The sequence below is a fragment of the Cupressus sempervirens genome, chromosome 3 (assembly GCF_028749045.1).
Source record: "Cupressus sempervirens isolate cs-2001-9-10 chromosome 3, ASM2874904v1, whole genome shotgun sequence".
NCBI classification, from domain to species: domain Eukaryota; kingdom Viridiplantae; phylum Streptophyta; class Pinopsida; order Cupressales; family Cupressaceae; genus Cupressus; species Cupressus sempervirens.
In genome coordinates this window covers 6,571,888-6,599,870 of record NC_143120.1, presented here as the reverse complement: position 1 = coordinate 6,599,870, position 27,983 = coordinate 6,571,888, and the positions used below count along the sequence as shown (strand labels likewise).

The following is a 27,983-nucleotide window of genomic DNA, read 5'->3' as shown; positions in this document are numbered from 1 at the left end:
GCAAGAGACATATGACTGATATAGTATTTCAGCTTGCTTTAAATGACTTTTTTCCAATTTGCATCAATGAGAATCTAGTGATAGAAGATTACAATGAACTACACAATGACCTAACATGAGTGTGCTCCTAATTTTGACAATATTTAGTGCATATATTATGATCTAAGCATGAGAAAAGAACACCTACAGCCAACTGGCATTTTTGCAAACAGTTGGTATGCAAACTATCTAGCTGATAAATAATGAGATTGAATTGCTTAAATGACACCAGCAACTATTATCTTTTTTATTGCAATCAAATTTCTAATACAATGCTCATGAAATATGGCCAAGACTTTGGCATTTACATGGATTACCAAAATGACAATGCTGGTATAATGCACACTTACAACTGAAACTTATAATACCCTAAAAAAACAATACTAACAAGGGAACCTGGTTGTAGATGGCTGTAATAATTTTCCTTCAATGCTGCCCCTTCTGCTTTACTTTTTCGAACTGCTTTTTCGGCCTGCTTTTTCGGTTCCGCTTTTTCCGCTTGCTTTTTCGATTCCGCTTTTTCTGCCTGCTTTTTCAGTTCCGCTTTTGCCGCTTGCTTTTTCGATTCCGCTTTTTCCGCCTGCTTTTTTGGTTCCGCTTTTTTGGACTGCTTTTTCGTTTCTGCTTTTTCGGATTGCTACCCTGTTGAATCTGAAGACCATATCTTTCAATGGCGTCAAGATTTTCAGCTTGAAGGGATTTCGTCCTTCAAACTATTGAGACATAATCTCCAGAAAATTTTTCAATTTCTTTGATATTTCCAAGCATACTAAAAAGAAGCTCTTCCCTTTCTTTTATAGTGTTCTCACAAGAGCTCAATCCTTCGTTTTCTCAATGTGAGATAAAACATCACTCCCTTTATGTAACTTATGTCTCCAATGTGTTATAAAATAAAGGGGACTCTTTTAATTTAAATATTTCCCACAAACTATAGTCTATGCATTAATAAAGTTAAATATTTAAATTTAACTTTATAAAATAGCTTTATCAATGCAAAACAAATCTTATCAATGATAAACAAGTCTTCTTGCCGATTTTAAACAATTACCATCGATATACCGTTGCCACTAGATGTCCACCCATGCCCAAGATGACTTACTATAAATAGTAAGTATGCCCAAAGTTGCCTCAAAACCCCTCAGAAAGACCTGCAACTGAAACTATCTAGGCCAAATGGCCTCTAAGCCCCTTTAATGTCCTAGTTAGCCTACGGGACCGTGGGGAAATAGGCTAACGACAACATCATGCTATGAATGCTAAAAAGGGGACATTACAGGTTCTAATTTTGTTCTTTCTTCTTTAGGAATATGAATGTAAATAGGACACCCAAATATTCTTAGGTGGCTCAACTCTGGTTCGATGCTTGTAAATATTTCTTTAGGAGTTGTATTTTCCAATATTGAGTGAGGACATATATTTTTAATATAAATTGCAATGTAAAAAGAGCAGTGCAGTGGTGTGAAGATAGAAGAATAATAAGAAGAGATAATGTGTGGTGATTGAAATATTAAAAGAAGAAGAACTATATGTGAAAAGTAAGCAGTGGAGAAGAATACAAATGCAGTGAGTAAGAAGAAGAAAGAGTAATAAGTGAAGGAGGAGAGGAGACTTAAGAATAAAGGCATCTAATATTAGTAAATGAAACAATGAGAGAATAAAGAGTAAAGAAATAGTTAATATATAGATTTATATATTCAGATTTATCAAATCTGATATATATACATGAATATATGTTAAAGTAATAGAAGAGAAATTAAGAAAGATTACTGCTCTTATAAAGAGGATACAAAGGACAAAGTGTGGGGAATATTATAATCAGACTAAAATAAAATTGTGGAAAAATATTACAGAGTTGCAAAGACTATAAGAAGATTGTATTTTCAGATTAGTGGAAGAGATATAGCAGATTCGGTGAAGAGACTTATAAAGGATCCATCATCCGTTGGGTAAGCAACATTAGCAAGGTGGAAAAGAAGTTTGTGTGTAGTGGCTCGGTGCTCACAAAGACAAAAGCAGAAGTTGGTGCTTCCAGTAGGTTGGTGCCTACGAAGTGTGTGAATTGGAGGTTCCAATGAGTCGATGCTCCTGACCATAGGGGTCGGAGTCTCTAGTAGATTGTAGCCTACAAAACATTGTAAAAGAACAGTTTATATAAGAAAACATTTATTTGCCGTGGTTTTTTCCTACATTGGGTTTCCACGTAAATCTTCGTGTCATCGCATTTATGTGCATAATTGTCTAATTCAGTTATTGCGGCATTTGTTTGGATAAAAGTTTTAAATTGTAAAAGTTGTTATTATACTGATTTCCCCCCTTAGTATAATTGTGTGCTCTTTAGACATCACTGTTTGAATATATCAATGCATTCTGCTTCAATATATCAAAACCTGATGCTTTTTCGTATCTTGGATGCCAGATTTTGTTGATAGAACATGGTATGTGTTGGTGTAATCTTGTACAGATTGGTCTTTCTTTTGTCAAAGCAACTACCACTGCATATATTTTTATACATATGCATCTTCAAGGAAATAATTTTCTTTGATGCTTTTCACAAAGGCTCTCAATATGAAGTCTACCATCTACCTCTCTGTCTGATTCTGTCTCTTTATCTTATGTGGAATTATTCCCCTTCAATGACAACTTCGCTTCTCATAGTTGGTTCACATTGCATTGAGCCTTGAGGATTTTGGCATCAGCAAAGTTTTTCATAGAGAAAATGTTTTCTTTTTGAATTACTTAAATATTCTGATTATTGGTTTAATATTCTAGAGAGGATGGCATCTTGATAATTGTAACCAGCATATAATGCCTATTGTTATATTTCATAATATCAGTTATCTGTCAATGTATCAACTGTCCATATTAAGATTGTTGTCACTATCGGGTAATTGTAAGTTTTGGGTGGTTGATGGTTGTGTTCCTCTTGGCAACCATTGGATCCTTTAACTATGTTTTGTACCGCCAAGGGAAGCAGTATGGTGTAGTCAGATAAATTGTAGTCCTTGGTTGACCTTCTCTGGTTTTCTTCTCTGTAATGAATTCATGAGCAAGTAAAGATCTTTTAGTCCTGTATTTGGTATGCATTGCCATCTTTGTTATTATTCCATGTAATTTACCAGGTATAGCAGTAAACAATAATGAAATGCAAACATGCAGCATCTTAATAATGAAATGCAAACATGTGGCATTAAATAAAAATCAAGTTGTTGAGTTGTGGCTCATGGTAAATAAATTGAAGATCTGGCAACTTCAATTGCTTAAAATTTCACCCAGGAATTATCCATTTTAGACTACAAGATGATGCAAATAAGTTATATGAAATGTCAGCACATTTTATTTCTCATATCATACAAAGTTCAAACAATGGCTGTGCAATTGTTAAACATATTCAAGAACTAATTTGTTTCATCACTGTGTATGAATAATTCAGATGTTTCATAGCGCTCATTATGCTGGTGATGAGCTCTGCCCTAAATTCCATTCAGGGGAAGCATGGCAGAAGGTTTTTGGGCCAGTCTTTATCTACCTTAATAGTACATCAAGAGGGTCTCATCCATTTTCCCTGTGGCAAGATGCAAAGGCACAGGTAAAACTTAGTTACTGTGAAGCCTATGGTGCATGCATGTTAATAGGTGAGCGTGTTATTTAGTATACTGTAATTAACCAACAAAAAATTGTGCTTGGATTAGAGTGCCATTTGCACTTCACAAAAACACATTCTTCTTTATGTGAACTCTTATTTTGTTACTTTCTGAGTGTCAATTCAAAGTACTTATATTGTACATGGTGAGCTTCTTTCTTCCTTACAACTATATGGTGCTTCATCCTTTCTGACAACTGTAAAAATTGAGCATTTCTACAACTATTTATCCTCTTTTTTATGAATTAGAACAGGGCACTGATTAGCAAAACAAGTGGACTATTCTTTTGTGTTCTTATAACAGTTATGAAAGATTGAGTAATCTCTCAATTTTTTTGTAAAGGTTAAAGTTAGAATTTATTATAATACTCAGTAAAGTTATTTCTTACTTTTTGATCATCTATGGTTCTATATTAATAATTTGATACACTTGTTTGTGTTTACCATGCTGGGTAAAGAAACAATGCATACAGATAATAGAACAAAATAGCAGATAAGAATAACAAAACTCCTTCGATTATATTTGCATACGCCAGAATATTACATTATGCTTATGATGCCCCTTACAATGATCCTAAAGGGGGATATAAATACTATCCGAGGAACGTTCTTGAAGTTATCCGTCGACCCCATACAACATGTTGATTACAATAATAGAACCTTCCGGATACATCCCGATACATGTCGGCCTGACGGCATACACCTCGATACCCCATCGAGAACCTCCTGATACCTCGTCGGGAGCATCCCGATAAACTGTCAGGAACATCCTGATACCCCGTCAGGAACCTCCCGATACCTCGTCGAGAGCATCCCGATACACTGTTTCCTGACAACATCATCCCCCCCAAAAAGAAAAGTCGTCTCCCGACGAAAAGACAAAAACCCACAACTAACTACATTATTCTTAAAACAAAAGAACATGAACTGATACATCATGAACCCAAAAGCTGAGTCTCCGACTGTGAAGACCGGCTGTGTCGAAGCTGATACACCTGATCTGTCTGGACCTGCAAATCAGCTCTAATCTGAGAGTTCTCCTCCACCATGTCCTTCAACATCAACGCAACCTCTTGGCACTCAGCTTCCTTCTGATCATGAGCCTACTACACCGAGTCCTCCTGAAGTGCTGCTACCAACCGCTGCTCAGGTGCTGCTAGTTGCCACTTCACCGCGGCTAACTGTTGTTCTGCCTGCTGCTTCCCTTGAGCATTTTCCTCGAGTTGTGCTAACAAGGCTGTCTGCTCTGCTTCCCATGCAAGCTGCTGGGTGGTAAGTCGGTCGGCCATCTCCTCCCAAGCCTTCTCTGCCGTCTCCCAAGCTTTCTGCCCAACCTCTGCCCTTCTTCTCTCTGTTAGCACCAACTCCGCTATGGACTTGCTCTGTTCTACGATGATAGCCAGGCAAGAACGAATATCCATGTCCTCCTCGGCTGGCAGAGGGTCTGACACCTGCGTTCCTCCATCCACTTTTTCAGCTGCGGCTGCACTCTGATCCTCCACCTCTGGTGATGCTGGTATCTCGACTATCTCACTGTTCGACCAATTGGCTTCCAAGTGCGTGTGCTCTCTCAGGGGAGACTGAATGGAGGGACTTCTGGTGACTGGGGCAAGTAACCGTCGCCTCAAGTACTCACTCGCCCAACTTGCTACACTTGTTGATACAACTGATGGCTCCTAGGGTGCTGCTTCCGGAATGCTGGAACGTATACCCTAATCCTCATTCAACAGAGTGTCCGCTATGGTGACTACTGCATTTGACCCAATCACTTCCAGCTAAACCTGCTCCTACGTGCCTCCCTAACTGACTCCTTCCTCTATTATTGGTTCCGCCACTGGAAGTGGCTGAGGCAAACTGTCTACTATAGGTATGGGAGCCGGTTCTTGAACCGCTAGCTGTGTACTCGTGGTTGAGGGTGATGCTATCCACTAGTGCACTGATGGTTGCACAGGTGCTACTGCTGTTCGTGATGTAGGATGTAGAGTGATCGGGGTCATCACCACTGGACGCCGAAACTGACTGAACCCTGGAATGTGAACATCCGCCATGGTGTTTATGTGTGGTGTTGGACTTACCGGAGCTGAAGTAGTAGTCACCGGTGCAGCTGTCAACTGCCGTGGGAAGCGAAGTGGGACTACTGAAAGTACTCTACCCTCCTCATCTTCTTCCTCCTCCTATTCCACCTCCATGCCCTCAGAGTTGTCATCCTCGTTGCAAGATGTGTCCTGACGGCCACTATCTGTGTTACCCGATTCCTCTATTTCTTGTCGTGTCCTCTTTTTGGCCCATGCTCTTTTGACCTGTAGGTGACTCCAAATGCTTCCATTGCATTACCGAAGGCTCGCCAGGTGCCGCGGGACTCAACTTAACTTCCAGTTGCTCATGGGATATCGTCCTAGCTGTAGCTTCCAAAAAGAGTCCGATGGCGTAGTGCGGCATATAGAATGTTTTGTGCTGCAGGGTCATGAACTCATCCATGCGCGTAGCTAACAGTGAAGCCCAGTCATACACCTTCCCGTTCATGATTCCATTCATCATACTGACCAATGGGAAAGAAATGTCGGATGCCCTGCTAGATCCTATAAGCCTGCTTTTCACCACATCCATCAAATACTTCCAATGTCCCTCGCAAATATCAAACTTCCGCAACCCTCTTTTCTTCGAAGTGTCCATGAGGGTATCGATGTATTGTTGTACCTCATCGTTACACACCATCCATATCAGCTGCAACTTTGTCTCCTTGCTCATCTTTTTGGGTTTACCATCAATCTTGGCTCCACCTTGTACCGTTCCTGGTATACCAAATACTCTCGTAAAATCAGCTAGCCGAAAAGATACGACGATGTCATACCCCAGATACGGAATTGAGCATTTCTGAGAATGCCTGTCATAAGCCTCAATCATCGGCTGCAAGACGCCCTCAAAATCTCGAATACAGAACAGTGGCATCCGGATAGCCCAATCCACCTGCGCCTTCTTGATGCTTGCTTTAACCAAGTGAGTATCCGGATGTTCATCCCACCATTTTTGACAATCCCAACCATTCAATCCTTCAAAGACTATCATCCGTGGTGTTGTCTGCACATCCGACTGATTCTGCACTTTTGCCCTGTGTTTGCCTTTGTCCTTTCCCCGTGGCCGTACTTGCAAGGGTCCTGCCTGCACATTTTGATTCATGTTCGGCTCCAATTGCTTCCTCCAAGCCCTCTTACTGGCTGATTGCATATCAATTTGGGATGGCACTTTTTTTTTTTTCCCATTGTATGCCGTACAGCATACAGTCACTGGGGGCCAGAGTTGAGAGCCTTTATTGGGTGCGGCAGAGGGTTCCACGTGATGCGATGGTTTCTTCTACACCCCTGTCTTGTCCGGAAGAACAATGGTCCACAATCTGCACAAGAATACCGTCAATCTTGCCCTACGACGATTGTATTTGTACTACACAAAATCTGTGCAAAGACACCAATAATGTCGCCTTACGAACACTGTAACTCTTGCCGCATTTATTCAGCACCAAAAATTCAAATTTCGAATATGGTAGTTTTAGCGTGTATGCAGGATAATGGATGTCGCCAATCTTAAAAGTTCAAACCCTAACAACAATGATTTTAACATATATTCTTTGTAATGGACGGCCTTCAAATCCGACATATTCCATCCGCCTAGGCACCCAACCCTTTTGCCCTACACACTGTAACTGTTGTCGTTCTTGAACCACAAAAAAAAAATTGTGCCAAGACACCCTGCGCAAACTTGTGTAACGATATCATGACCCGTGGTGTATTTCGTATCAAAAAAATCTGTGCGCAGACACCATCACTTCCATCCTGCGAACGTTGTGACCTTGGCGATTCTGTAGAGCTGGGTTATTCCGTGTTCAAGACTTATATTCGTTGTCCTTCAATGGTTTTGCTTGCATTAGCTCCCTCCAACAAGAGCAAATGGTGAAAAAAACGTGCCCTCCTTGAGGAACAAATAGCAAGCACCCAAATTTGTTTTGAAAACCCTGATTTGGGTTCGCAAGTAATGTTCTCCAGCACATGAAAGTTCACAGTATGGGATCTCGAGAGTCTGTGCGAGAGATTGAAGGAATGATAGAACCCTAATCCCATTGATAGTCATACTCTGTAGATCTTTCTTCTTTTTTTTCCATTGATCTCCTCCCGTACGATGAGTTTCATAGCACCGTACGGTGACATGGATAACTTCATACGTGACATTGGCTGGCTTGCCGTACGGTGATCTTTTCTCTCTCTTTTTTTTTTTTTTTTTTTTTAAATAAATTTTTAACAAAATACTATTGCTCCTTCACAGTTCTGGATGGCAAAGGCTTACCCTGCGTGCAATAAATTTTTAACTTGCACCCGTTGACCATATCTGGAACTTCTTGTCCATCGAGCGTCCACAACTTGATCGCTCCGTTGTTGCCTACCTCTCGGATTTGATACGGCTCGACCAACTTAACCTTGAACTTGCCTGGCTTGATCTCATTCCGGCTATCATACTTCAACACCCATTGTCCGGGTTGAAACTTGCTCAATTTCAAGTGCTTATCATGCCACGCCTTCCGCCTATTCTATGTTACCTCAGTCGCCCACTGTGCCAATAATCGCTTCTCTTCCAGCCTGTTCAATTTGTACAGCCGCTCCCTTAAACTTTCCATGTCGCCCAACTTGTTTTCCAGTGCTATCCTGAGGCTTGGAATCATAAATTCCGTTGGTACTATAGCCTCTTCTCCGAACATCAGTTGAAATGGCGTGTGCCCTGTTGTGACTTTATACGCCATGCGATAAGCCCAAAGGGCGGAGGTTGCTTTTTCCTCCCAGTCCTCACCTTCGACTACGCAAGATTTGTATATAATCGACACCAGAACTTTATTGGTAGCCTTGGCCTGTCCGTTTGCTCTTGGGTAGTATGGACTTGATAATGAATGATAAGTTTTGAACTCCGTGGTGAGCAGGCGAATAACATGGTTTACAAAATGTCCTCCTCTATCACTTGTTAACTGCAATGGGATTTCGTACCTAGTAATAATTTTCTCATATATAAACTTTGTTGTGCTTACCGCTGAGTTGTCTGGTAGTGCACGCGCCTCCACCCATTTGGTCAAGTACTCCGTCATGACGATGATGTGACAACACCTTCTAGTTCTACTTGTCTTCAAAGATCCGATGAAGTCCAAACCCCACCGTTCAAAGAGCTCCTGAGCATGAGAGGGATTTAGAGGCATAAAGTCTCTCTTCAAAGGTTTCCCGGCTCGCTGACATGTATCGCATGCAATGACCCATTCCCTGGCGTCGTTGTGTACTATTGGCCACCATAGTCCTGCCAGAAGTATTTTTCATGCAGTTGTGTCCGGCCCCATGTGTCCTGCTGGTCCTTCATGCGCTTCCTTCAGTACTCGTGGGATTTTTTCCTCCAAGACAACGCCTCAGAATCTGATTGGGTCCCATTTTATACAACAGTCCATTAATCAACTGAAATGTTCTGCTCTGAATCACCAACTTCCGTCTTTCATTCGGTGGCATGTTACTTGGAAACTGTCTCATCGACAAGTACTTGCCAATGCTTGTGTACCACTTTGGTAGTGCAGCAATCTGAAACAACTGTGCATCTAGAAAGTCATCATTCACATTGTCTGCTAGTTCTACTGTTCTGATACGTGATAGATGATCCGTCCCTGGCCATAAGATGATCTTGAAGGTAAACTCCTGCAATAGGAGTAAACATCGGCTGATCCTTCCTTGAATGACAGGTTTGTTGATCATATACAGTAGAGCCTGATGGTTGACATAGAAGACGAATAGTGTCGCCAACAACTAATGAGGAAATTTTTGTACTGTGTAGACCATCCCCAAAGCTTCCCGTTTGGTCGTACTGTAATTTTGTTCATCTTTTGATAGTAGTCGATTGGCAAAGTAGACTGGGTGATCTAGCCCGTGGGTGCCTGTTTGCGCCAAGGTTGCTCCCATTGCATAATTGGATGCGTCGACATGTACATGAAATTCTTTGCTCCAATCCGGATACGCCAAGATGGGTGTTGTAGCCAACCGCACTTTGAGCCCTTCAAATGCTTCATCTTGATCCTTTTCCCATTGGAATGATTCTCCCTTGCACGTTAACCTATCTAGCAGATATGCTATCTTGGCAAAAATTTTGATGAAGCGTCTATAATAGCCTATATGCCCAAGGAAAGATTTTACATCCGTTACATTGGTAGATGGTTGCATCTCCAATATTACTCGCACCTTATCCGGATCTGCCTTCAATCCCTCACAGACGATGTGTCCGAGCAACCTTCCCTGCGGAACCATAAACCTGCACTTCTTCTGGTTTAGGACCAGGCGCGCGCGTCGGCATCTCTCCATATACTCACCCAAGGCTGCCAAATGTTTGTCCTCCGCACTGAACACCGACCAATCATCTAGAAATGCCTTGAAGTTTCCAACGGCCATCTTATCAAAGATGTGCAGTATGATCCGTTGGAATGTCGCAAGCGCATTGCACAGACCGAACGACATCCGGTTATAGGCGTACACCCCATCTTCTACGACAAATGTCGTCTTCAGCTTATCTTCCTTTGTGATTGAAATTTGATTGTATCTAGAAAAACCATCCATAAATGAGTAGATCTCATGTCCCACTACCTCCTCCAGGATGCTATTGGTGAACGGGATTGGGAACGGATCCTTGATGGTGACTGCATTCAGGCATCTGAAATCGACGCATATTCGGATCTAAGTGGTATCCTTCTTCAATGAGATCACTATCGGCGACACCCATTCGCTAGTTTGCACTTTGAAGATAATGCCAGCTTCCAACATCCAGTTGATTTCCTCCGTAACCTGTGCCACATAGTTCTTGTTCATCCTGTAGGGTCACTTCCGTACATGTACTGCACCTTCGATCAACGGGATGCGGTGCACACACAATTCTAGGGGTAATCCTTTCAGGTCCTTGTATGTCCATGCAAACACATCGTTGTACTCCAAAAATATCCTGAATGTTGTTGCCTTCAGTACTGGGTCCCAGCTATCTCCCACCAGTATGTTCCGTGGTTCGGCTTCATCTCCTAAATTCATGGTTAGCAGCGTGGCTTCATCATATTTGATGGGTTCCCCTTCAGTGAACTTATGTGCGGGTGTTACATCCAGTGGCGCATCTCCTTCCTTCATCTCGGTGAATTTCCTTGGAAATTCATCAACACTATGTCCTTCCTCTATCGTCAGTACGTTGCAACTCTGAAACAGTTCATAGTCCTCTATTTGCCAATGGTAAAGACCATTTACTGAATCCAAATCGTCATCTCCTTCCAATCGTAGAACTCCCTCCTGATCTGGTTCCATACTCTGCCTCTTTTCATCCTCTTCTCCTTCTGAATCTGACGATAGAGCTTCTTCCCTGACCATTTGAGTATGTAGATCGATGACATAATTCTGGCCTTTGCTTTCAAGTGATGAAGTATTTTCTTCCAATCGTGTTTTGCCTTGGCTTGTATTAGCCACCTCCGACCCAAAATAGCATCGTATCCTTTCCGCCTTAGGGGAATCACGACGAAGTCCAATAGGAATGGTTGTGTCCCAATCGTTACTGGTTGCGCTGTGAGTACTCCCAATGGCTTGATTTCGTGTTGATCGGCTGTTAGCAACTAGAAGGTAGGTGGCCACAATGTCGACTGTCCCAACTTTTTCCAAGTATCCTCCGGCCGCACATTGACATCGGATCCTCCATCCACGATTGTGTCTGTTAGCACAGTCCCGAGAATGCCCATTTCGACAATCGCCAGATAGCATCCAGATGAAAAGGCTAACAGCATCGGGTCTTTTGCATTTGCGCCCCCTTGTTTCTCCTTTTCTTGCTCTACCAGTTGCTTAGCAATTGGGACTATATTCGTGAGTGCTATACGGAGTTGAGGCATAGTGAGCAACAGATCATTTATCCTGACGGGTACCTTGGCTTGCAGTATTTGATGTACAATGTTCTGTTCTACGCAGTTTCGTATGGAGGTACCAGGCATGTCCCAGGTGTGTCGTTTCTGCCTGCATTGCTCTCTGGATCTTTGCCCGTGCATCCTCCAGTCTCTTCTTTTCCTCCGTCGGATCGGGGTATAGCTTCGCTTGCTTCCGAGTGATTGCCAAAACTTCTTCCTCATCTGTCCTAACATTAATCAAGTTCACTCTAAACTTTGGGCACTTAGTATTGTCATGATCGCCCGGTCCACACCATCGGCATAGCAACTTTGGTGTGTTCGCCGTTGTGCACTCTCAGGCAAAGTGACCCCACAAATTACATGCACGGCATTGGACTATCAGTCGACCATTCGCATCATGCAGGATTCAACTCCACCCATCATTATTGTTGTTGCTGCTATTGTTGTTTTGACCGCGTCGATTATTTTTGTATCCTCCCAACGTGGCACCCTCCGTACTGTTGTTCCCGCTCCCTCCAGATGCGAACGCTTCTTGTGTTAGGAACACTTGTTGCGGTGTTCTTGTTTTCAGATTAAAAGGGCATTCCTTTACCGAGTGTCCCATAATTTGGCAGATCTCACAATATTGCTCTTTCGGGCAGGATCCCTTCGTATGGCCTTCCTTCTTGCACTTCGTGCACCATAGTTCATTGCCCTTAGTCTCCTTGGTCATGCTCTTGAATTCCTTCATCATCCGAATCATGTCTTTTTGAAGGGCACGGACCTTCGTGCTGCTGCCCTCATCATCGCTACTATTCTTCTTCTTCTTCTTGGTCTTCTACTCACTTTCCAGGTTCATTGCCTGGTTATACGCTTCAATGTATGTCGATGGTGGCACAAACTTCATCTTCTTTCGCAACTTAGGGTGAAGGCCTTTAATGAACCATCTTTTCTGTAACCCGTCAACCGGCTTATTCTCCACCTTATTGATCAAGTCCTTCAACTCCCTTGCGAAGACTCAGACTGTTTCATTCTTCCCCTGCTTAGTATTGAATATCTCCACTACAATTTCATTATCATCGCGCAGGAGTTGAAATTTTGCGATGAACTCCTTTTTAATGTTATCCCTACTGTTTAACTTTTGTGGAACGGTATCAGTAGACCAATCAATTGCAACACCTCGTAGGGTTGCCGAAAATTGCCTCATCTATTCATTTGTATCCGTTATGCCATTGGCTCTCCAAATCGTTTCACAAGTTTTACAATGTCAGATGGGATCAGCTGCTCCATCACCATCAAATTTAGGTAACTTCTCCTTTGGTCCCGCCATTTCAATGCTCACGCTTGGTATCCCGATGCTAACACTTGGTATCTCAACACTCACGCTTGGTATCTCGACACTGACGCTTGGTATTCTGGCAGCTGTGCTGTTTGGTGAAGAAGGGTCTCTGTTAAGTGAATTTGTTCCTTCTGGAAGTGGATCCCAGACGAAGAGTTCACTCCACGCTCTTGCTCCTTCGGCACTCCGAGCCATGCGAGTCGATTCTCTTCTGTCTAGATTGTCTTCCCTTGGCGAAGAATTCAAAAACTCCTCCCGTGCCTTTTCCACTAACTCTACTCGCTGTCGAGTCTCTTTTAACAATGCTTTCGCACTTTTGCATCCATCGGCAGCAATCTTCTGGAACCTCTTTCTGCATTTGGCTTGTTGCGCCAAAATCAGATCTCCGTGTGCTATGCGTATTTCATTCTTGTCCTTCAGCTTGTTCTTATTCTTGTTCAACTGATTCGGCATTACTCTTCATTCTCCTGCCTTTCCAGGTCCATCAGGCAACGGCACCAAATGTTTACCGTGCTGGGTAAAGAAACAATGCATACAGATAATAGAACAGAATAGCAGAACTCCTTCGATTATATTCGCATACGCCAGAATATTCCATTATGCTTATGATGCCCCTTACAATGATCTCGAAGGGGGATATAAATACTATCCAAGGAACTTTCTCGAAGGTATCTGACGGCCCCATACAACATGTTGATTACAATAATAGAACCTTCCGAATACATCTCGATACATGTCGGCGTGACGGCATACACCTCGATACCCCGTCGGGAACCTGCTGATACCCCGTCGGGAACCTCCTGATACACTGTTGGGAACATCCTGATACCTCGTTGGGAACCTCCCGATACCCCGTCGGGAGCATCCCGATACACTGTTTCTTGACGACTGTTTGTAGAGTTTTAATCCAACTTTCAAATGTTACTTGTATTAAATAAATTAAATATGCCTAAGCATTGAGTGATGAATGCAAGCTTCATAGGAAGGCTACATATTGTAACCTATAGTTACATATGAAGAATTGCAAATAAATGAAAACATGATGAATACTACTTATATTCTGACTGGCAAAAAAAAAAGGATGATCAAGTCCTTGAGGCCCAAATAACTTTGAAAATGACTCATAACACCCAAAACGAAAGACAAATTGGACAAGCAGTTGGATAGATCTCCAGTGACTGGATAATCTTCCTCTGAATTTTAGAGGTACTACTCAGTCTTATTATAAAATTGGGATTATGGGGGTGTGCTTTTAACTGAAAAGAAGGAAAGGAAAACTAACATTTGTGCATAGCTACACTTCAGATGCGAAGAAATATTTGTAAAGCTTAAGAGGAGATGACTTGACACAAAGTTCAATTCATTTAAGATGTAATATGAAAGAACAAGGGAAGAATCCTTTTTCAATGCAGAAAAACAAAGTTTTTCAATATGAAAGCATAATAACCATCTCAAATAGCCAAACATCATAGAATGTTGTCATAACACAAAGTTTAATCTACAGTAAGGAAAAACATGACAGATATTCCTATTCAATGACATTCGCAAAGAAATGCATGACACAAAGGTCAATTTATTTTCATTACCAAAGATGACCACCTTTTAAAATCTATCACCCTCCTCCCTTTTATGGCCCTCAGGGCCCATATATATACAAAATGAGCATAAATTGTTCAAATTATGAAAGTAATGTCCTGAAAACGGCCAATATAAGGAAAAGATTAAAAACGGGAATAGTTACATCAATCCAAAAATTACTAATTACCAAGATTCTGTACACAATAAAATAAGGAAAACCATCATCCTAGAGTGTAGGAGTCCATTCAACTTCCAATTGAATTTCTAAAAAAAGTTGATGAAGCTTGACATTCACTTCTTCCTCTACGACAAATATGTCTCTGCAATACTCTGCATAATTGGTCTTTTCTGTCCATGCCAAATGACACAAGTCAGATTTGATGTCAAGATGGTTTGATTGGGGCCAATTCAAATTTGGTTGAACCAAAGGTGCACATTCCTCGCCCATTCTTCTGCAATTGCTGGAAGCACCATTCTAAGCGATTGGATGATTGTTTTTGCAGAGAAAATTAACTTGAAAAAAAACCACCTTCCTTTATAAACAAGTTTATAAACTCATTTAATATCGACAATCAATGATAATAATTTCCTTTTGGAAAAAAGTCATGCTACCTAAGTAAATCAATTTCGTTTCACTTCTGCATTTACTGTACCCTTCCAGATTTGATAAGATTTGCATGAAAAGATGAACCTTACAAATCGATTGAGAGATGATAAAGTTATATTTCTTAGGCATGTAGGAGCGAAGTCACAGGTTTCGCCGAATTTCCGGCTTCAGGTTTGAAATTCGGCGAACCCATAAAACATGAAAAATATCCGTTGAAATTTGATATGAAATTCGTACAGCAGCAGTTTGGTGTTGTTTTTTTCTGTAAACATCAGCAAAAAAAAACCTACAAATGAACCCCCGTTAGATAATAATGCATCAATTTTGGAAGGCGTCTGGCAATTGCATCTCACATCCTTGTTCGTCGTCTCTGTCCATGTTTGTGCATACATCGCTGTTTGTTGTCTGTGTGTCTCACATCGCTGGTCATTACCATTGAGAGTGGCCATTACAAGTCTCAACGACCTTCCATCGAGAGTGGCCATTAGCAAATTTCTGACAAGAATCTTCAATTTCATTTTTAGGTTTCATTAGTATATTGTATATGGACATTAATTAGGTTTGGATAGTTTACATTATACATATGTTTATTAAACAATATAAATATTAATAGTATATTTATTATATTCAAGTTTTTCTTAAATCTATTAGTTTTTCTTATTTATAATATTTATTAATTAATTTATAAATTCATTATTTAGTATTATTTTTAACGAAATAATTATTATTGTTTTAAATAAAATAATAGGTATAATAATTATATTTATATATAGAAACATTTAAATAATAAGTATATTTTTTGTGAGAAAAGATTTTAGTATTTGATGTATATTTTAATTATTTTTTAGTAGTAAAATATTAATAGTTGGTATGTTTATTTATTATTATTAATTTATTATTTATTATTTATATTTTTAAAAATTGAATAAGGTGAATTTAATTTTGAATTTTTTCCGAATTTTTGGACCTTGCCGAACTTCATAGTTGTCGAACTTGAACTTGAACTCAAACCTTGTGATTTAGTGTAGGAGGACTAGGCGATCTTCAAACTTTGGAACTATTACACTTTCAGCAATTGAGATAGAAAGGCCCAACATACTGATAGAGCACTCTTGGTGTCGGGGGATTGCAGGAAACGGGATTTTTTGAAACTTGGTTTAAAACTGCTAAGGATTTGAAAGTATGCTATGTCGGAGGATCACACAACTTAAGAACCATGGAATAGGACCGTAGTTTACATGTTTGTTTCCGATCTTCAAAAGTTGTCTGATAACCTGCCTTAACATGGAGGTTTAGGATTTATAAGTGTAATAACCCTCAGCCGGTTATAGTTCTACAATTAGCTTTAACACATCTATTTCCTTATCAAATTAGAAATTTGACATTTTGTCAAACAGTTTGCAAACAAAAAGAAAATATATTTTAATGTTTTTTTGAAATTTTGGAAATGAAGAGAATGGAGAATTACAACAGCAGTATAACAGTAACAAGTTTATTTTTTCTAATTTCTAATTGATTGAGATAATAACAATAACCATTCAGCTACTGATTTTCAGATAAGGAAAGAGCATTAGAACAAACAAATCACTGAACCTGATTTGTACGGATAATGTTTTATTTGACCATCACTATTACTGTCTGCAGATTAGTAAACAATAATTTGATAAATAAGTAGGAGATATTTTCCACAGCAAGTCAAATTGTGATATTGCTATTAGGATTTAACTGTATGATTTTTGAGTCAAACTCATTAACCCATATTTCATGAGTAGTGGTTCATCAAACCTATTGGTTATCAAAACCGCAGATTGGAATCCTATGAGTCTTGCCCACTCGATGCTGGGATATCCAACCGGTTAAGACCGACTTGACAGGATTGATCGATGCGATCCAAATCCCCTGTGCTTTCGACTCTGCAAAACCAAGGCGGGTGTACCTGATCCTAGACAGAACACTTAGATCCAAGATGCTTATAGTAGATAAATTAGAATGCAAATACAATAAAAGCTTTTCAAAATGGCAAGAATTATAAAAAAACTTTTATCTTGCAAATTATGAACTGAGAATAAAATTAAATGACTGTATAAATGTGATATTGTTTTAAATAAAGAAACTAATGCAACAAATGAATATATTAATTCCTCAAAGTAAAAAAAATGAAACAGCTGCCAATATACGGATTATGAATCAAGAGTAAAAACTAGTGCTTAATTACATGGGCAATTAGAGTCAATATTATAAGTTGAAACGTACAACTTTTTTAAGTTAAATATATTTAAACTATGAATAATTTTAACAATTCAGATGTGACGGATCAATTATATAAATGCTATTCTAAATTAGTCTAAGATGCACTTTAACTCCTGTGGAGACAAACTAGACATAAATACGGAAACAATTAAATATTTCACCATATTTATGTTTATCAAATTTAAAATGCAATAAGGACCTAGTCCACTTATCCGAATATTAAAATATTTATAGAAAATAAATAAAAAACATTTATAAAGGATGCAACTTAATAATAAATTAGAACTCCAAGATTTAAAATAAATAACTATGCCAGAAATAAAATCACAATAAAGACGCTCCTTACAAATGATCTATCTACTGCGCTTCAATTCCGGAATCGCATATAAATTTGCTCACTAATCCAGAATCCACAAGCTTAGTTCAAGAAATCATTTCTCCGCCAAGTGGAAAATATAATACATCATAGAGCATGTATATGTGAAAAATTTAATAAAAAAAGAATGAATTGTCTCCCTCGTTTTGATTTTGTATCTCCTATTTATAAAGGATAGAGGGTCATTATTAAACATTGCACCCTTCTATAACAAATAACCGAACCCTAATATAATCCTTATTAAATATGATTAGGATATATATAGTTTTTTGTTATATTTTAAATTGAGGCTGCACTAGGCTCAAACATTTCTTTTCCCGCATATACACTTCAATTCTTCCGGCGTAAACTTCAAACTTCTTTTAAATTCAACGCTTTCCCATATAATTATTCCATTCATATTAAATGGTATCTTCATCCGTCAAGAGAGTTGGGTGTGCTCGATTCATCCTTTGATAATGAAACTGCCTGGGCAATGAGGCATAAGTTTGTCCCTGCTTGTTTCTTATCTTTTCTGCAGTCAATAATCCATTGCTTGTCGTCGTCCATACAAATCCTGCAATGATTTTCCCCTGAACGTCTTTGTATATTGAGTGACATTTTGATGCCTCCTGTGCAATTCGCATCTCCTTGTTAGACTGCTTAAGATGACAAATTCCTTAATCTCCAGGTCCATGATATACTTATTATCATTTATTTATGATACTGCCTGTTTATGTTCATGACCTTTTCTGATTGTTGGTCTCCTTGCTGGAAATCAGAAGTAATAATCTGTGAGAAGCAGTAATTCAAAAATTTGCTAATCTGGAATCTGAATATGAACCTTTTGCAAGCCCAGTATGTATTTGTGATAAAGAGGAATATAAAAATCTAGTTTAGAACAGATTTGTGAAAAAAAAAAAAAATCATCAGTCCAATTCATTATGACTGGAAACTTTATCTCGGCTTCCTTCCTTGAAACTCAATCTAGGATTCTTCACAAGAAAAAACTCCATCTATTTTACTGTCAATAAAGAAAACTTCATCAAGTCTCCAAAAAATGTTTTATCACAAATGGAGGCCACATTTTAGGGTTCCATCAGAATGCATCTCTCATGAGAATGAATAGAACACTTAGCACACATTGGATCTAGGCGATGCTCACAAAGGTGAAGCATTGGGACTTTCTGGGAGGTCACCCATCCCAGTACTATTCCAGCTCGAGGGCACCTAACTACGGAGTTTCCTCCATGGTTAAACTCACTCTGCTTGCAACCCCATTTGCAAAACCTTCACCAAGTGTTTGAAGAGCACACGATTATATTGAGAGGACGGGGGATTTGATTCGGTATAATAACAAATTTACCAATTTAAAACTTTTACTCAAGCGATTAACTTCAAATGCTGAAATGAACAATTATGCACATGAATACAATAACACGAGATTTACATGGAAATCCAATGCGGGAGAAAACCACGAAAAATAAATGATTTCTTATTTTTATTTTTTTTACAATGATTTGTAGGCTACGTCCTACTAGAGGCTCCAACCCCTATGTTTATGAGCACCAACTCATTGGAAGCTCCAACTCCCACATTTTGCAGTCTATGACCTACTGAAAGCACCAACCACACTGGGCACAAACATCCTTTCCACCTTGATGTATATGCAGCTCTGATCATGCCTTTGACTTTGACATCAATGACAATATTCCATCATGGTGACGTTACATTGGGATCTGAGCATGATCTTGCCATCTCTCAAGGTAAAAGATAAGAGAAGAGACCATTCGATTGATTAGAAAGAATCCTAACAGAAATAAGAAAACAACAAGAGTGGACTTAGATATATGAAATTATTGACAATCAATAATAAATCCAAATCAGTTTCATAAGATGGTTCTAATTCCTGATAGAAAAGAAAGCTTTTGGAGTAGAAGTATGAGGATAACTTAAGAAAAGATATAAGTCAAATTCGGAAGACCGATTAAGTTATAAGTTGAGCAAAAATTAAGTTGAAACAACATTGATAGGGTACCCATAATAGAGGGGGAAAGAGTTGCAATTAAGGGAGAACCGCCAAGGCTGCCCTATTGCTAGCAAGTTTCTAAGGCTGCAATTAATGGAGAGACGTGAAGGTTGTGCTATTGCAGTGGCAATCAAGGGAGGATTGCTAAAAGGGCACCCTACTATGCTATGATTAAGGGAGAACCACCAAGGGCACCCTATTGCAGAAGTAGTTAAGGGAGAACCACTAAGGGAACCCTATTGCAGTGGCAGTTAAGGGAGAGTTGCTATCAGGGAACCCTATTACAAGGCAGTGATTACATATCTCTGATGGAGGACATTCTTTGCGAATGTTAAGGGCTAGATCAAGAACATTCTTGCTGAATGTTGAGATTGATCAAGGACATTCCTGGTGAATGTTGAAATTCCTAGAAAAGAATTAAGGTGGAAAGTATGTATCTCTGAAGGTTCATCCTTAAGAACTATTTTGAAGGTGGACAAGCATTCTATTAAGTAGGACACCTCGGGGTTCTTGATCAAGGACATAATAAAGAAAAAATTATTAGATAAAGAAGAAACTCACTAATATTAGAGTTGCACAGCGGAAACAACTCGCATTGAAAGATTTCCATTTCTTGGGAACAAGCAATTTTGGAGAAGGCTAGATTGTGATGTCACCTTTCTGAAATAGGATATAACAATAATAAATAATAATAAAATTATAACATATAAATTAATAATAATTTTAATGATAATATTTAAGTACAAAATAAATAAATAATATTTAAGTATAAATAAATGATAATAAATAAATGAATGAACTAAGAAACTTCATTTAGAGATCAATTGTCTATTAGAAATGATGATTATGGAATGATAAGACATGACTCTTCAAGAATGGCTATTCCATTAGGCACGACCTTTCGAAGATAAGACGTATAAAGTGGTTTTCAGATATCAATTTGGATTACCAAAGAAGGATTGAGACATCAATTCATTCAAACAACTAGGATAGGAGATCGAAATCATCATAAGGATAATAAATGGTAGAATATAATCATAAGTTTCATGCAGAAGCTTCTTATTAAAAATGTTTGCAATCAACGAAAATAGTAGTCAAATATTCATGTTGTTCACACTATTGAGAATGGTATGAAAAACTAAGGATCAAATGTCTTTGCCCTAGTGTACATTTCACTAGCGCTAAGTATAATAGTTGTGGGGTCAAACCATTAGAAATAAGGTATAAAGTATTACTATTATTATTAGGCAGATATAGAGTAAGCCATCACTTTATATTTTGGCCCAATATTGTATAGTGGGACGACAATAAGGACTCCAATGGGTTAATATTTCTTGAATGAGACATATGACTTGTGCATTCCACGTTGGCATTGAAGAAGTTATGGAGTTTCTCAAATAACTAATCTCATAACCAAATAGAATTGATATCTAGGTTTATATATAACTGTGATATACCCATGGTATATGTGGCGCTTGCAATCACCCAAAAATGGTCATCTAGACTATTAAACCCCTTCTCAGCATTTTTGCCAAATTACTAAATCATTTATCTTGATCAAATCTTTAAAAATTACTTTATTTGATTTTATCCTATAGTTTGACCACTATATCCTAAGTTCATATTTAATTAAAAGGAACATGTCCCCTTTAATTAAATAAAAGACCCCTTTCATCTCTTATCCTAAGTTGCACACATAAAGTCATTTTTCCATTTTAAAAATAAAATAAAAGACTTTTTGTCTCACATGGAGATGCAAAAGTCAACTCTTTATGATTGGTGGAAACAAACTTACACATGGATCATGCAAAAGTCAACTACCCACCCTTGATTAGATCTTCTTGTCATATGATCTCCACTGTCCGTACTTCTTTAAATGTAGTGAACAGACATGGATTGATTACAAGTACAATAGGTTTCCCATAATTTGTGAGTATTCCTAATTTAGAGTAGCATGGCATGAGTAGTCTTACCTAAAGAGTTACTACAAGGATTGGCAATTGTACATGAATTATATCATGTTTAAATGATGGTGTTGTTCATCAAGTATTGATAGGATTTGTATTCATCCACGGTGCAAAGAAGGTTGAGTGTCTATTGGACAGAGAGATTGAGCTTTCTAATATCTATCTACAGTACTTTTGATGAATTGTTGATGTACTAGAAAGAGAGATTTTCTGTTGGATCCCATTGGCGACATTACAATTCATTCAAGTTTAGTCAATGAGTATAACCCCGAGATTAATAAACATATATCATGCAAACAAAATGTTTTGGTTTGTATCATGTGTATTATATTTATCTTCTAATTTTAACTAATATGGCTTTCAAATTATATGGTGCCATCTTACATGTGAAAAGAGAGATTTTTTGTTGGATCCCATTGGGGAAATTACAATTTGTTCAAGGTTAGTCAATGAGTATAATGACGAGATCAATAAACATATAGCCTGCAAACAAAATGTTTTGATTTGTATCATTTGTGTATTATATCTATCTTCTAACTTTAACTTATATGCCTTTCAAATTATATGGTGCCATTTTATATGCGAATTATAATATTATTCTCATATGATAAAGATTTTTAAGATTAACGTGGGTGAAATTTTATTTGTTTATTAAAATGTCATGATGAAACACATACCTAGTTTTTAGTTGATTTCTTTTTGACATTTCTTTTTCAGATGATTAAAGAGGTACAATATTGGCCCTATGAGTGGCCTGAATCTCCTTTATATCGCAAGCGATCTGAACGAGGTTGCATTTTTGGACAACTTTTAGTACAAGATAGGTATGCTTTTGGTGGGCCTTATTTCACATTGTTAGGTTAAATTTGTATAAAGAAAATGTATACTATGTTACATAGAATGTTCCGTAGTAGTCATACAATTACATTTTAAGTACAATTTTTTTCCTAGGTATACAAAATCAATTCTTATTATTGTTTTGTCTTTTAATTATAAATAGTTGTCATACTATTGTTGCAATTACCATTGCTTTTAATGTTCTCATTCTAGCAAATAAAGAGTGAAGTTATCGTTAGCCTATTTCTCCATGGTCCCATAAGCTAACTAGGACTTTTTAGGGATCCTGTGGAAGTTTCTCCTAAATAGTTTCTATTGTAGGCAAGTTTGAAGTGTTTTGGTATTTGTTTTTGGTCACTTACTATTTATAGTAGGTTAGCCAGGCCACTTCATTATCTTCAGTGGGTCATGGTTGGTATCATGTTGACGATGGTGGATTAATATCAATTGAAGATTTTAATCAATTGGTATTATTTATCAATTTATTGATAAAGTTAAGTAATAAAGTCAAATTAAAATATTGAACTTTATTGATATGGGGACTAAAGTTTAAAGGGAAAGTATTTTAAATATGAAAAGTTCACCTTTATTAAAGGCACTAAAAGACTTAAATTAAAAAACGAAGTATTTCTATTTATCCCACATTGGCTGGTAAAGTGTGTGGGCTCTTATGTGGGTATTATAAACGACTCTTTACAGTTCATTTTGAGTATGGTGTAGCGAATTGATAATTTATGAATTGTTTGGAAAGTTCATCTTCAAGGTTCTATGAGGATGAAATATGTAATGTCCCCATTTTTAGCAGCTTCCTACAGTTGGCTTGGTCAGTTCATCACCACGACCCTCGTGAGTTGATAGTGGGATTTGTGGGTTTCAGTTGTGGGGTTATAGGCTTTTGAGTAGCCTATGATGAGTTTTGGCTCATTTTTGAGGAGCTTACTATTTATAGTAAGTGAACGGTTGGTTTTGATGAGCTCGGATTAGTTAGAGTTGAGTGATGCTCTCAGTTTTTATTTCGAGCTTCTGGTTTGGGTTCCAAGAATCCTTGGAGGAAGCTCTATTTATTGTAAGTCACCTCATCCAGTACATTCATTGTCTTTCTTTATCAGGATCACTCCAATGTTGTCAAATTTCAATTCTGATGTTTCTTCAGTCATTTTTGCAAGATGGGTGAATTATTATTATTAATCTGAATATGTTGAGGTTTTGCTATTTTTGTTGCTTTTGTACTTTGACTACCTTAGTGTCATAGCTCGTTGGAACCCGGTTAGAAAGTTTTTTTTCTTGGGCACAAGAAATGGTGGCCTTGTGTGTGATAATCTTATGATATGGTTGAAAAGGTTGTTTTTGGGAGACAAAAAAAAATTAATAAATTACATTATACGACACATAAAATGATGTTGTGTTGAGGAAGTTTCTTAAATGAAGTTGCATTTAGGAAACTTTGTGCCGATTTGCTACAGTGCTAGACTAGATAGATTCTGCTACAGGAAATAACATGGTTAAAAATGCTACAAGAAGTTATGCAGAAAGTTAATGTCATGTTTTAAATGTTTTCAATTTTAATGTTTGTAATAAAGTTCTATGATGTGGTGGCATAAAGGGAGGAGTGATTCGATAAACTCTCCAATTATAGCCACTTAGGAAACAGTGTGTTTCATTCTATGTTGAGTCGGTTTTCTTTAAATGTGTTTTGTGTGTGTTTAATAATTAAGCCAACTGGAAATCGATAACTTCAGGAAACTTAAAACAACTGGAAAAGGTTGGCTGCAGATTCTCATTTCTGACCAATTATTCATGATTTGGAAAACATTTCCTTTTCTTGTTTTGTATGACTTTTCATCTTCCCAATAGAAAGGAAGGAGAAAGCATTGAAAAGGTAGATTTTTGTAACCGAATGGAAGAGAATACAACATAATGGAATAGAAAGTTTCGAGTCTTGTTTTCAGATTTTGTGGGTTTGTGATTCAAACGTATGCTTTTCCTTATTTTCTTTGTTAATCAAAAACCCTGATTGTTGAGAATATGTTACTAATATATTCATAGCTGAACAAGTATTTATCTAGTTTCAAATTCAAATTAAAGCTTTCAAATTTGGAATTTGTCAGGAAAACCCAATTTTTGAATTGTGAATGTAAATTGTTGTTGTTTTGAGGGTCGCATTAGTGGATGGTAGTCTATTAGACTCTCTACGATTTATTTTTTGGGATCGCAGGGGAGCCATGTATTATATATTTTTATTTTGCATTTGTTTTTCTGTTTCGGTCAATTCAGTCTATGCTCGTGCAGAAAGGAATTTCATGTTGATGGTGAATATATTTATGTATTCACCGAATTGTTGAAATCACATAGTTGATATGTGATAGAGAGGGAAGTTTGTTTGTAGATGGAACTTATAGAAGTTATAAGTTCATAGTATTTCATGATCGGTAATCGATGGGTGATCGAGTTTAAATCTCACATGCATAACGGTGGTGTGAGTTTGATCCTAGTTTCGTGTTGATTAATAATCAGTTTGCAATCGGTTTGATGTTCCATTTTCTATATTTGCAGATGACCAAGTCATCCATGTATTTTAATATAAATGAGGAAGTGGTCAGTTTGTATTAAAGTTGATGCAGGAAACCAAATGTTGCTACAGGAGGTCAAAGAAGATCCTGTTGCATGTCAGTTTATTAGTTGGTAGTAAGAAAGTCAGTCGGTTAATAATTTGAAGGAGTTAATAATCGATCCTGAAGGTGTATGTGCCCCTTGATGCAACTTAGTTGAGTGACTAATTTCCTCCTAAGTTTTCCAAGGTGATGCTTTGCATCATTTTTGGTATCAAAGCAAAAGTTGGTAGATCCTTGTTAATTTAATTTTTCAGATTGAAAAATGAGAGTTGAAAACATTGTGGAAGAAGAAGTAGAAAGAAAAAGCTACAACCAAAAACATTCTATATTTTGAAGAAAGTGCATGTGCAAGAATAAGGTATGCAAAGTTGTAGTTGACAGTGGTTCTTTTGAAAATATAATCTCAGTAGAAATGGTTGAGAAATTGAATCTTCCAAGAGTACCTCATGATTTACCTTACAGAGCATATGGGTTAGGAGATCAACAATGGATTGATGTGTTTGAAAAGTCATATTTCTTTTAATATTGGACCATATTTTGATACCATTGAATGTGATATTATGCCTTTAAATGGTTGTCACTTGATTTTGGGAAGAGCATGGCAATATGACAGGTCAACCATATATGATTTTAGAGAGAACACATATACCATCCACAAGGATGGAAAGAAGATGGTTTTGTTTCCATTGAAGGACGATACAACATGGAAGGAATCAAGAAGTTGAGGTCTTATTGATAGGATAGCATTTCCAATGCATGATGAAGTGAAAGAGGAAGTGAAAGAAGTTTTGGTAGAAGATAATGAAACTGTGGAGAAGGAAGCCATAAAGAGTGCAGATGTATGTGAAGTTAGGAGAGAAATCTCAATAATGACGGAAGTTTTCTTTTGGAAGGGCAAGAACACAAAATGCAGCAAAAAGAATTGCAACAAGTAAATGCTAAGGAGAGGAGTAAAGAGGCAAGTCCTATGGGATTTGAGTGTGATAAAGTTATGGTTGGAACAGTAATGTGTCCTTTGGAAATAGAGATGAGTACAAGGCTGAAAGGTACTCCTATGAAAAAGATTTTGGAGGAAAATGATGAAGCCTTAAAATTACATGGTGAAGTGAAATTTCAAGAGGAATGGCGTAAGAATGGAGATAAAGAATGTGTAGCAGAAAATCAAGAAGAAGAATCTGATTTATGGGAAGAGTTTACTCCCATCATGGGAGAATGGCAAAAGCATGGTGGTAGTATGGAGACTTAGCATGAAGAAGTTTTCAAAAATAAGGTATCAAATGATGTTATGGACAAAGAAGATGACATTGAATATGTTATGACAAGGCAACAAATTCTGATTATGTTAATGACAAGGCTGAAGAAATTCAGATTGAGAAATATGTTTTTTGGTTCCAAGAGAAGAGACTATAGAAAAGTTGGTTATGGGCTATGAAAAGGCTCAAGTATTTGTGTATTCTTTATGTATGGAGATATGGCATGTTTGTGAGGACAAGAAAGAGGAATTTCATTGGCAAGTGTATTTGGTGGAGTTTCAAATGTATGAAGTACTAGAGGTCTTACATGTGATAAAGTTATTACTAGAAATTAATGATCAACAACAAATAGTTTTCATGTTACAAAAAAGAGACAAACCAAAGATTAAGATGAAGAAGAAAAGACAAATACAAATGAGTCAAGGCCAAGAAAATACAAGATTGCAACTAGAAGATGAGTATAAGCCTAAAGTAAAGATGAAGAAATATTTTTCTTTTCTAATATTTATTTTTGCAGGTGTTCCACAAAAGACTCAAAGGAGACAATATACTTAGTATTTAGCCAAATGGAAGAACAGACCAGCAACAAAAGCTATTTGGATGGAAGAGAAACAAATCAACAAACACGGTTCATCACTACAACATCTCATCTCAAGAGGACTTGAGATTCATTCAACAGGGGAGTTTAAATCTCACATGCATAATGGTGGTGTGGGTTTGATCCCAGTTTCGTGTTGATTAATAATTGTTTACCATACTGGGTAAAGAAAACAATACATACAGATAATAGACAGAATAGCAGAACTCCTTCGATTATATTCGCATACGCCAAGATATAACATTAGGTTCTGATATGATGATTACAATGATCCCAAAGGGGGATATAAATACTATTCGAGGAATCTTCTCGAAGGTATCCTTCGGCCACATACAACATGTCGACTACAATAATAGAACCTTCCGGATACATCCCGATACATGTCAATACATGTCGGCTTGACGGCATACCTCCCGATACCCCGACAGTTACATCCCGTTACCCCGACGAGTACATCTTGTTACCTTGACGCATACATCCCATTACCCTAACGGGTACATCTCGTTACCCCGACAGGTACATCCTATTACCCTGACGCATACATCCCATTACCTCGACGAGTACATTTCATTACCCCGACGGGTACATCCAGTTACATTATTTCCTGATGACAATAATCAGTTTGCAATCCGTTTGATATTCCATTTTTTGTATTCCTAGATGACCAAGTCATCCATGTATTCTAATATAAATGAGGAAGTGGTCGGTTTGTGTTAAGTTGATGTAGGAAACTAAATGTTGCTACAGGAGGTCAAAGAAGATCATGTCACATGTCAGTTTATCAGTTGGTATTAAGAAAGTCAGTCGGTTAATAATTTGAAGGAGTTAATAATCGATCCTGAAGGTGTATGTGCCCTTTGATGCAACTTAGTTGAGTGATTAATTTCCTCCTGAGTTTTCCAAGGTGAGGCTCTGCATCACAATGGGGGTTATATATATGAGCTCATTTTGACGGAAAAGCATCCGATTG

General features: G+C 37.9%; 1 protein-coding gene across 1 annotated transcript in view; it reads left to right on the top strand.

Annotated features, from left to right (window-relative positions):
* The window catches only part of LOC149564451 (uncharacterized), a 265,933-nt gene that overhangs the window by 178,097 nt on the left and 59,853 nt on the right, over nucleotides 1-27,983 (top strand). Inside the window, exons 7-8 of the mRNA XM_089818003.1 lie at nucleotides 3,470-3,625; nucleotides 22,431-22,537. Of these exons, the coding sequence (XP_089674129.1) occupies nucleotides 3,470-3,625; nucleotides 22,431-22,537 (263 nt within the window). The remainder of the gene's footprint in view (nucleotides 1-3,469; nucleotides 3,626-22,430; nucleotides 22,538-27,983) is intronic.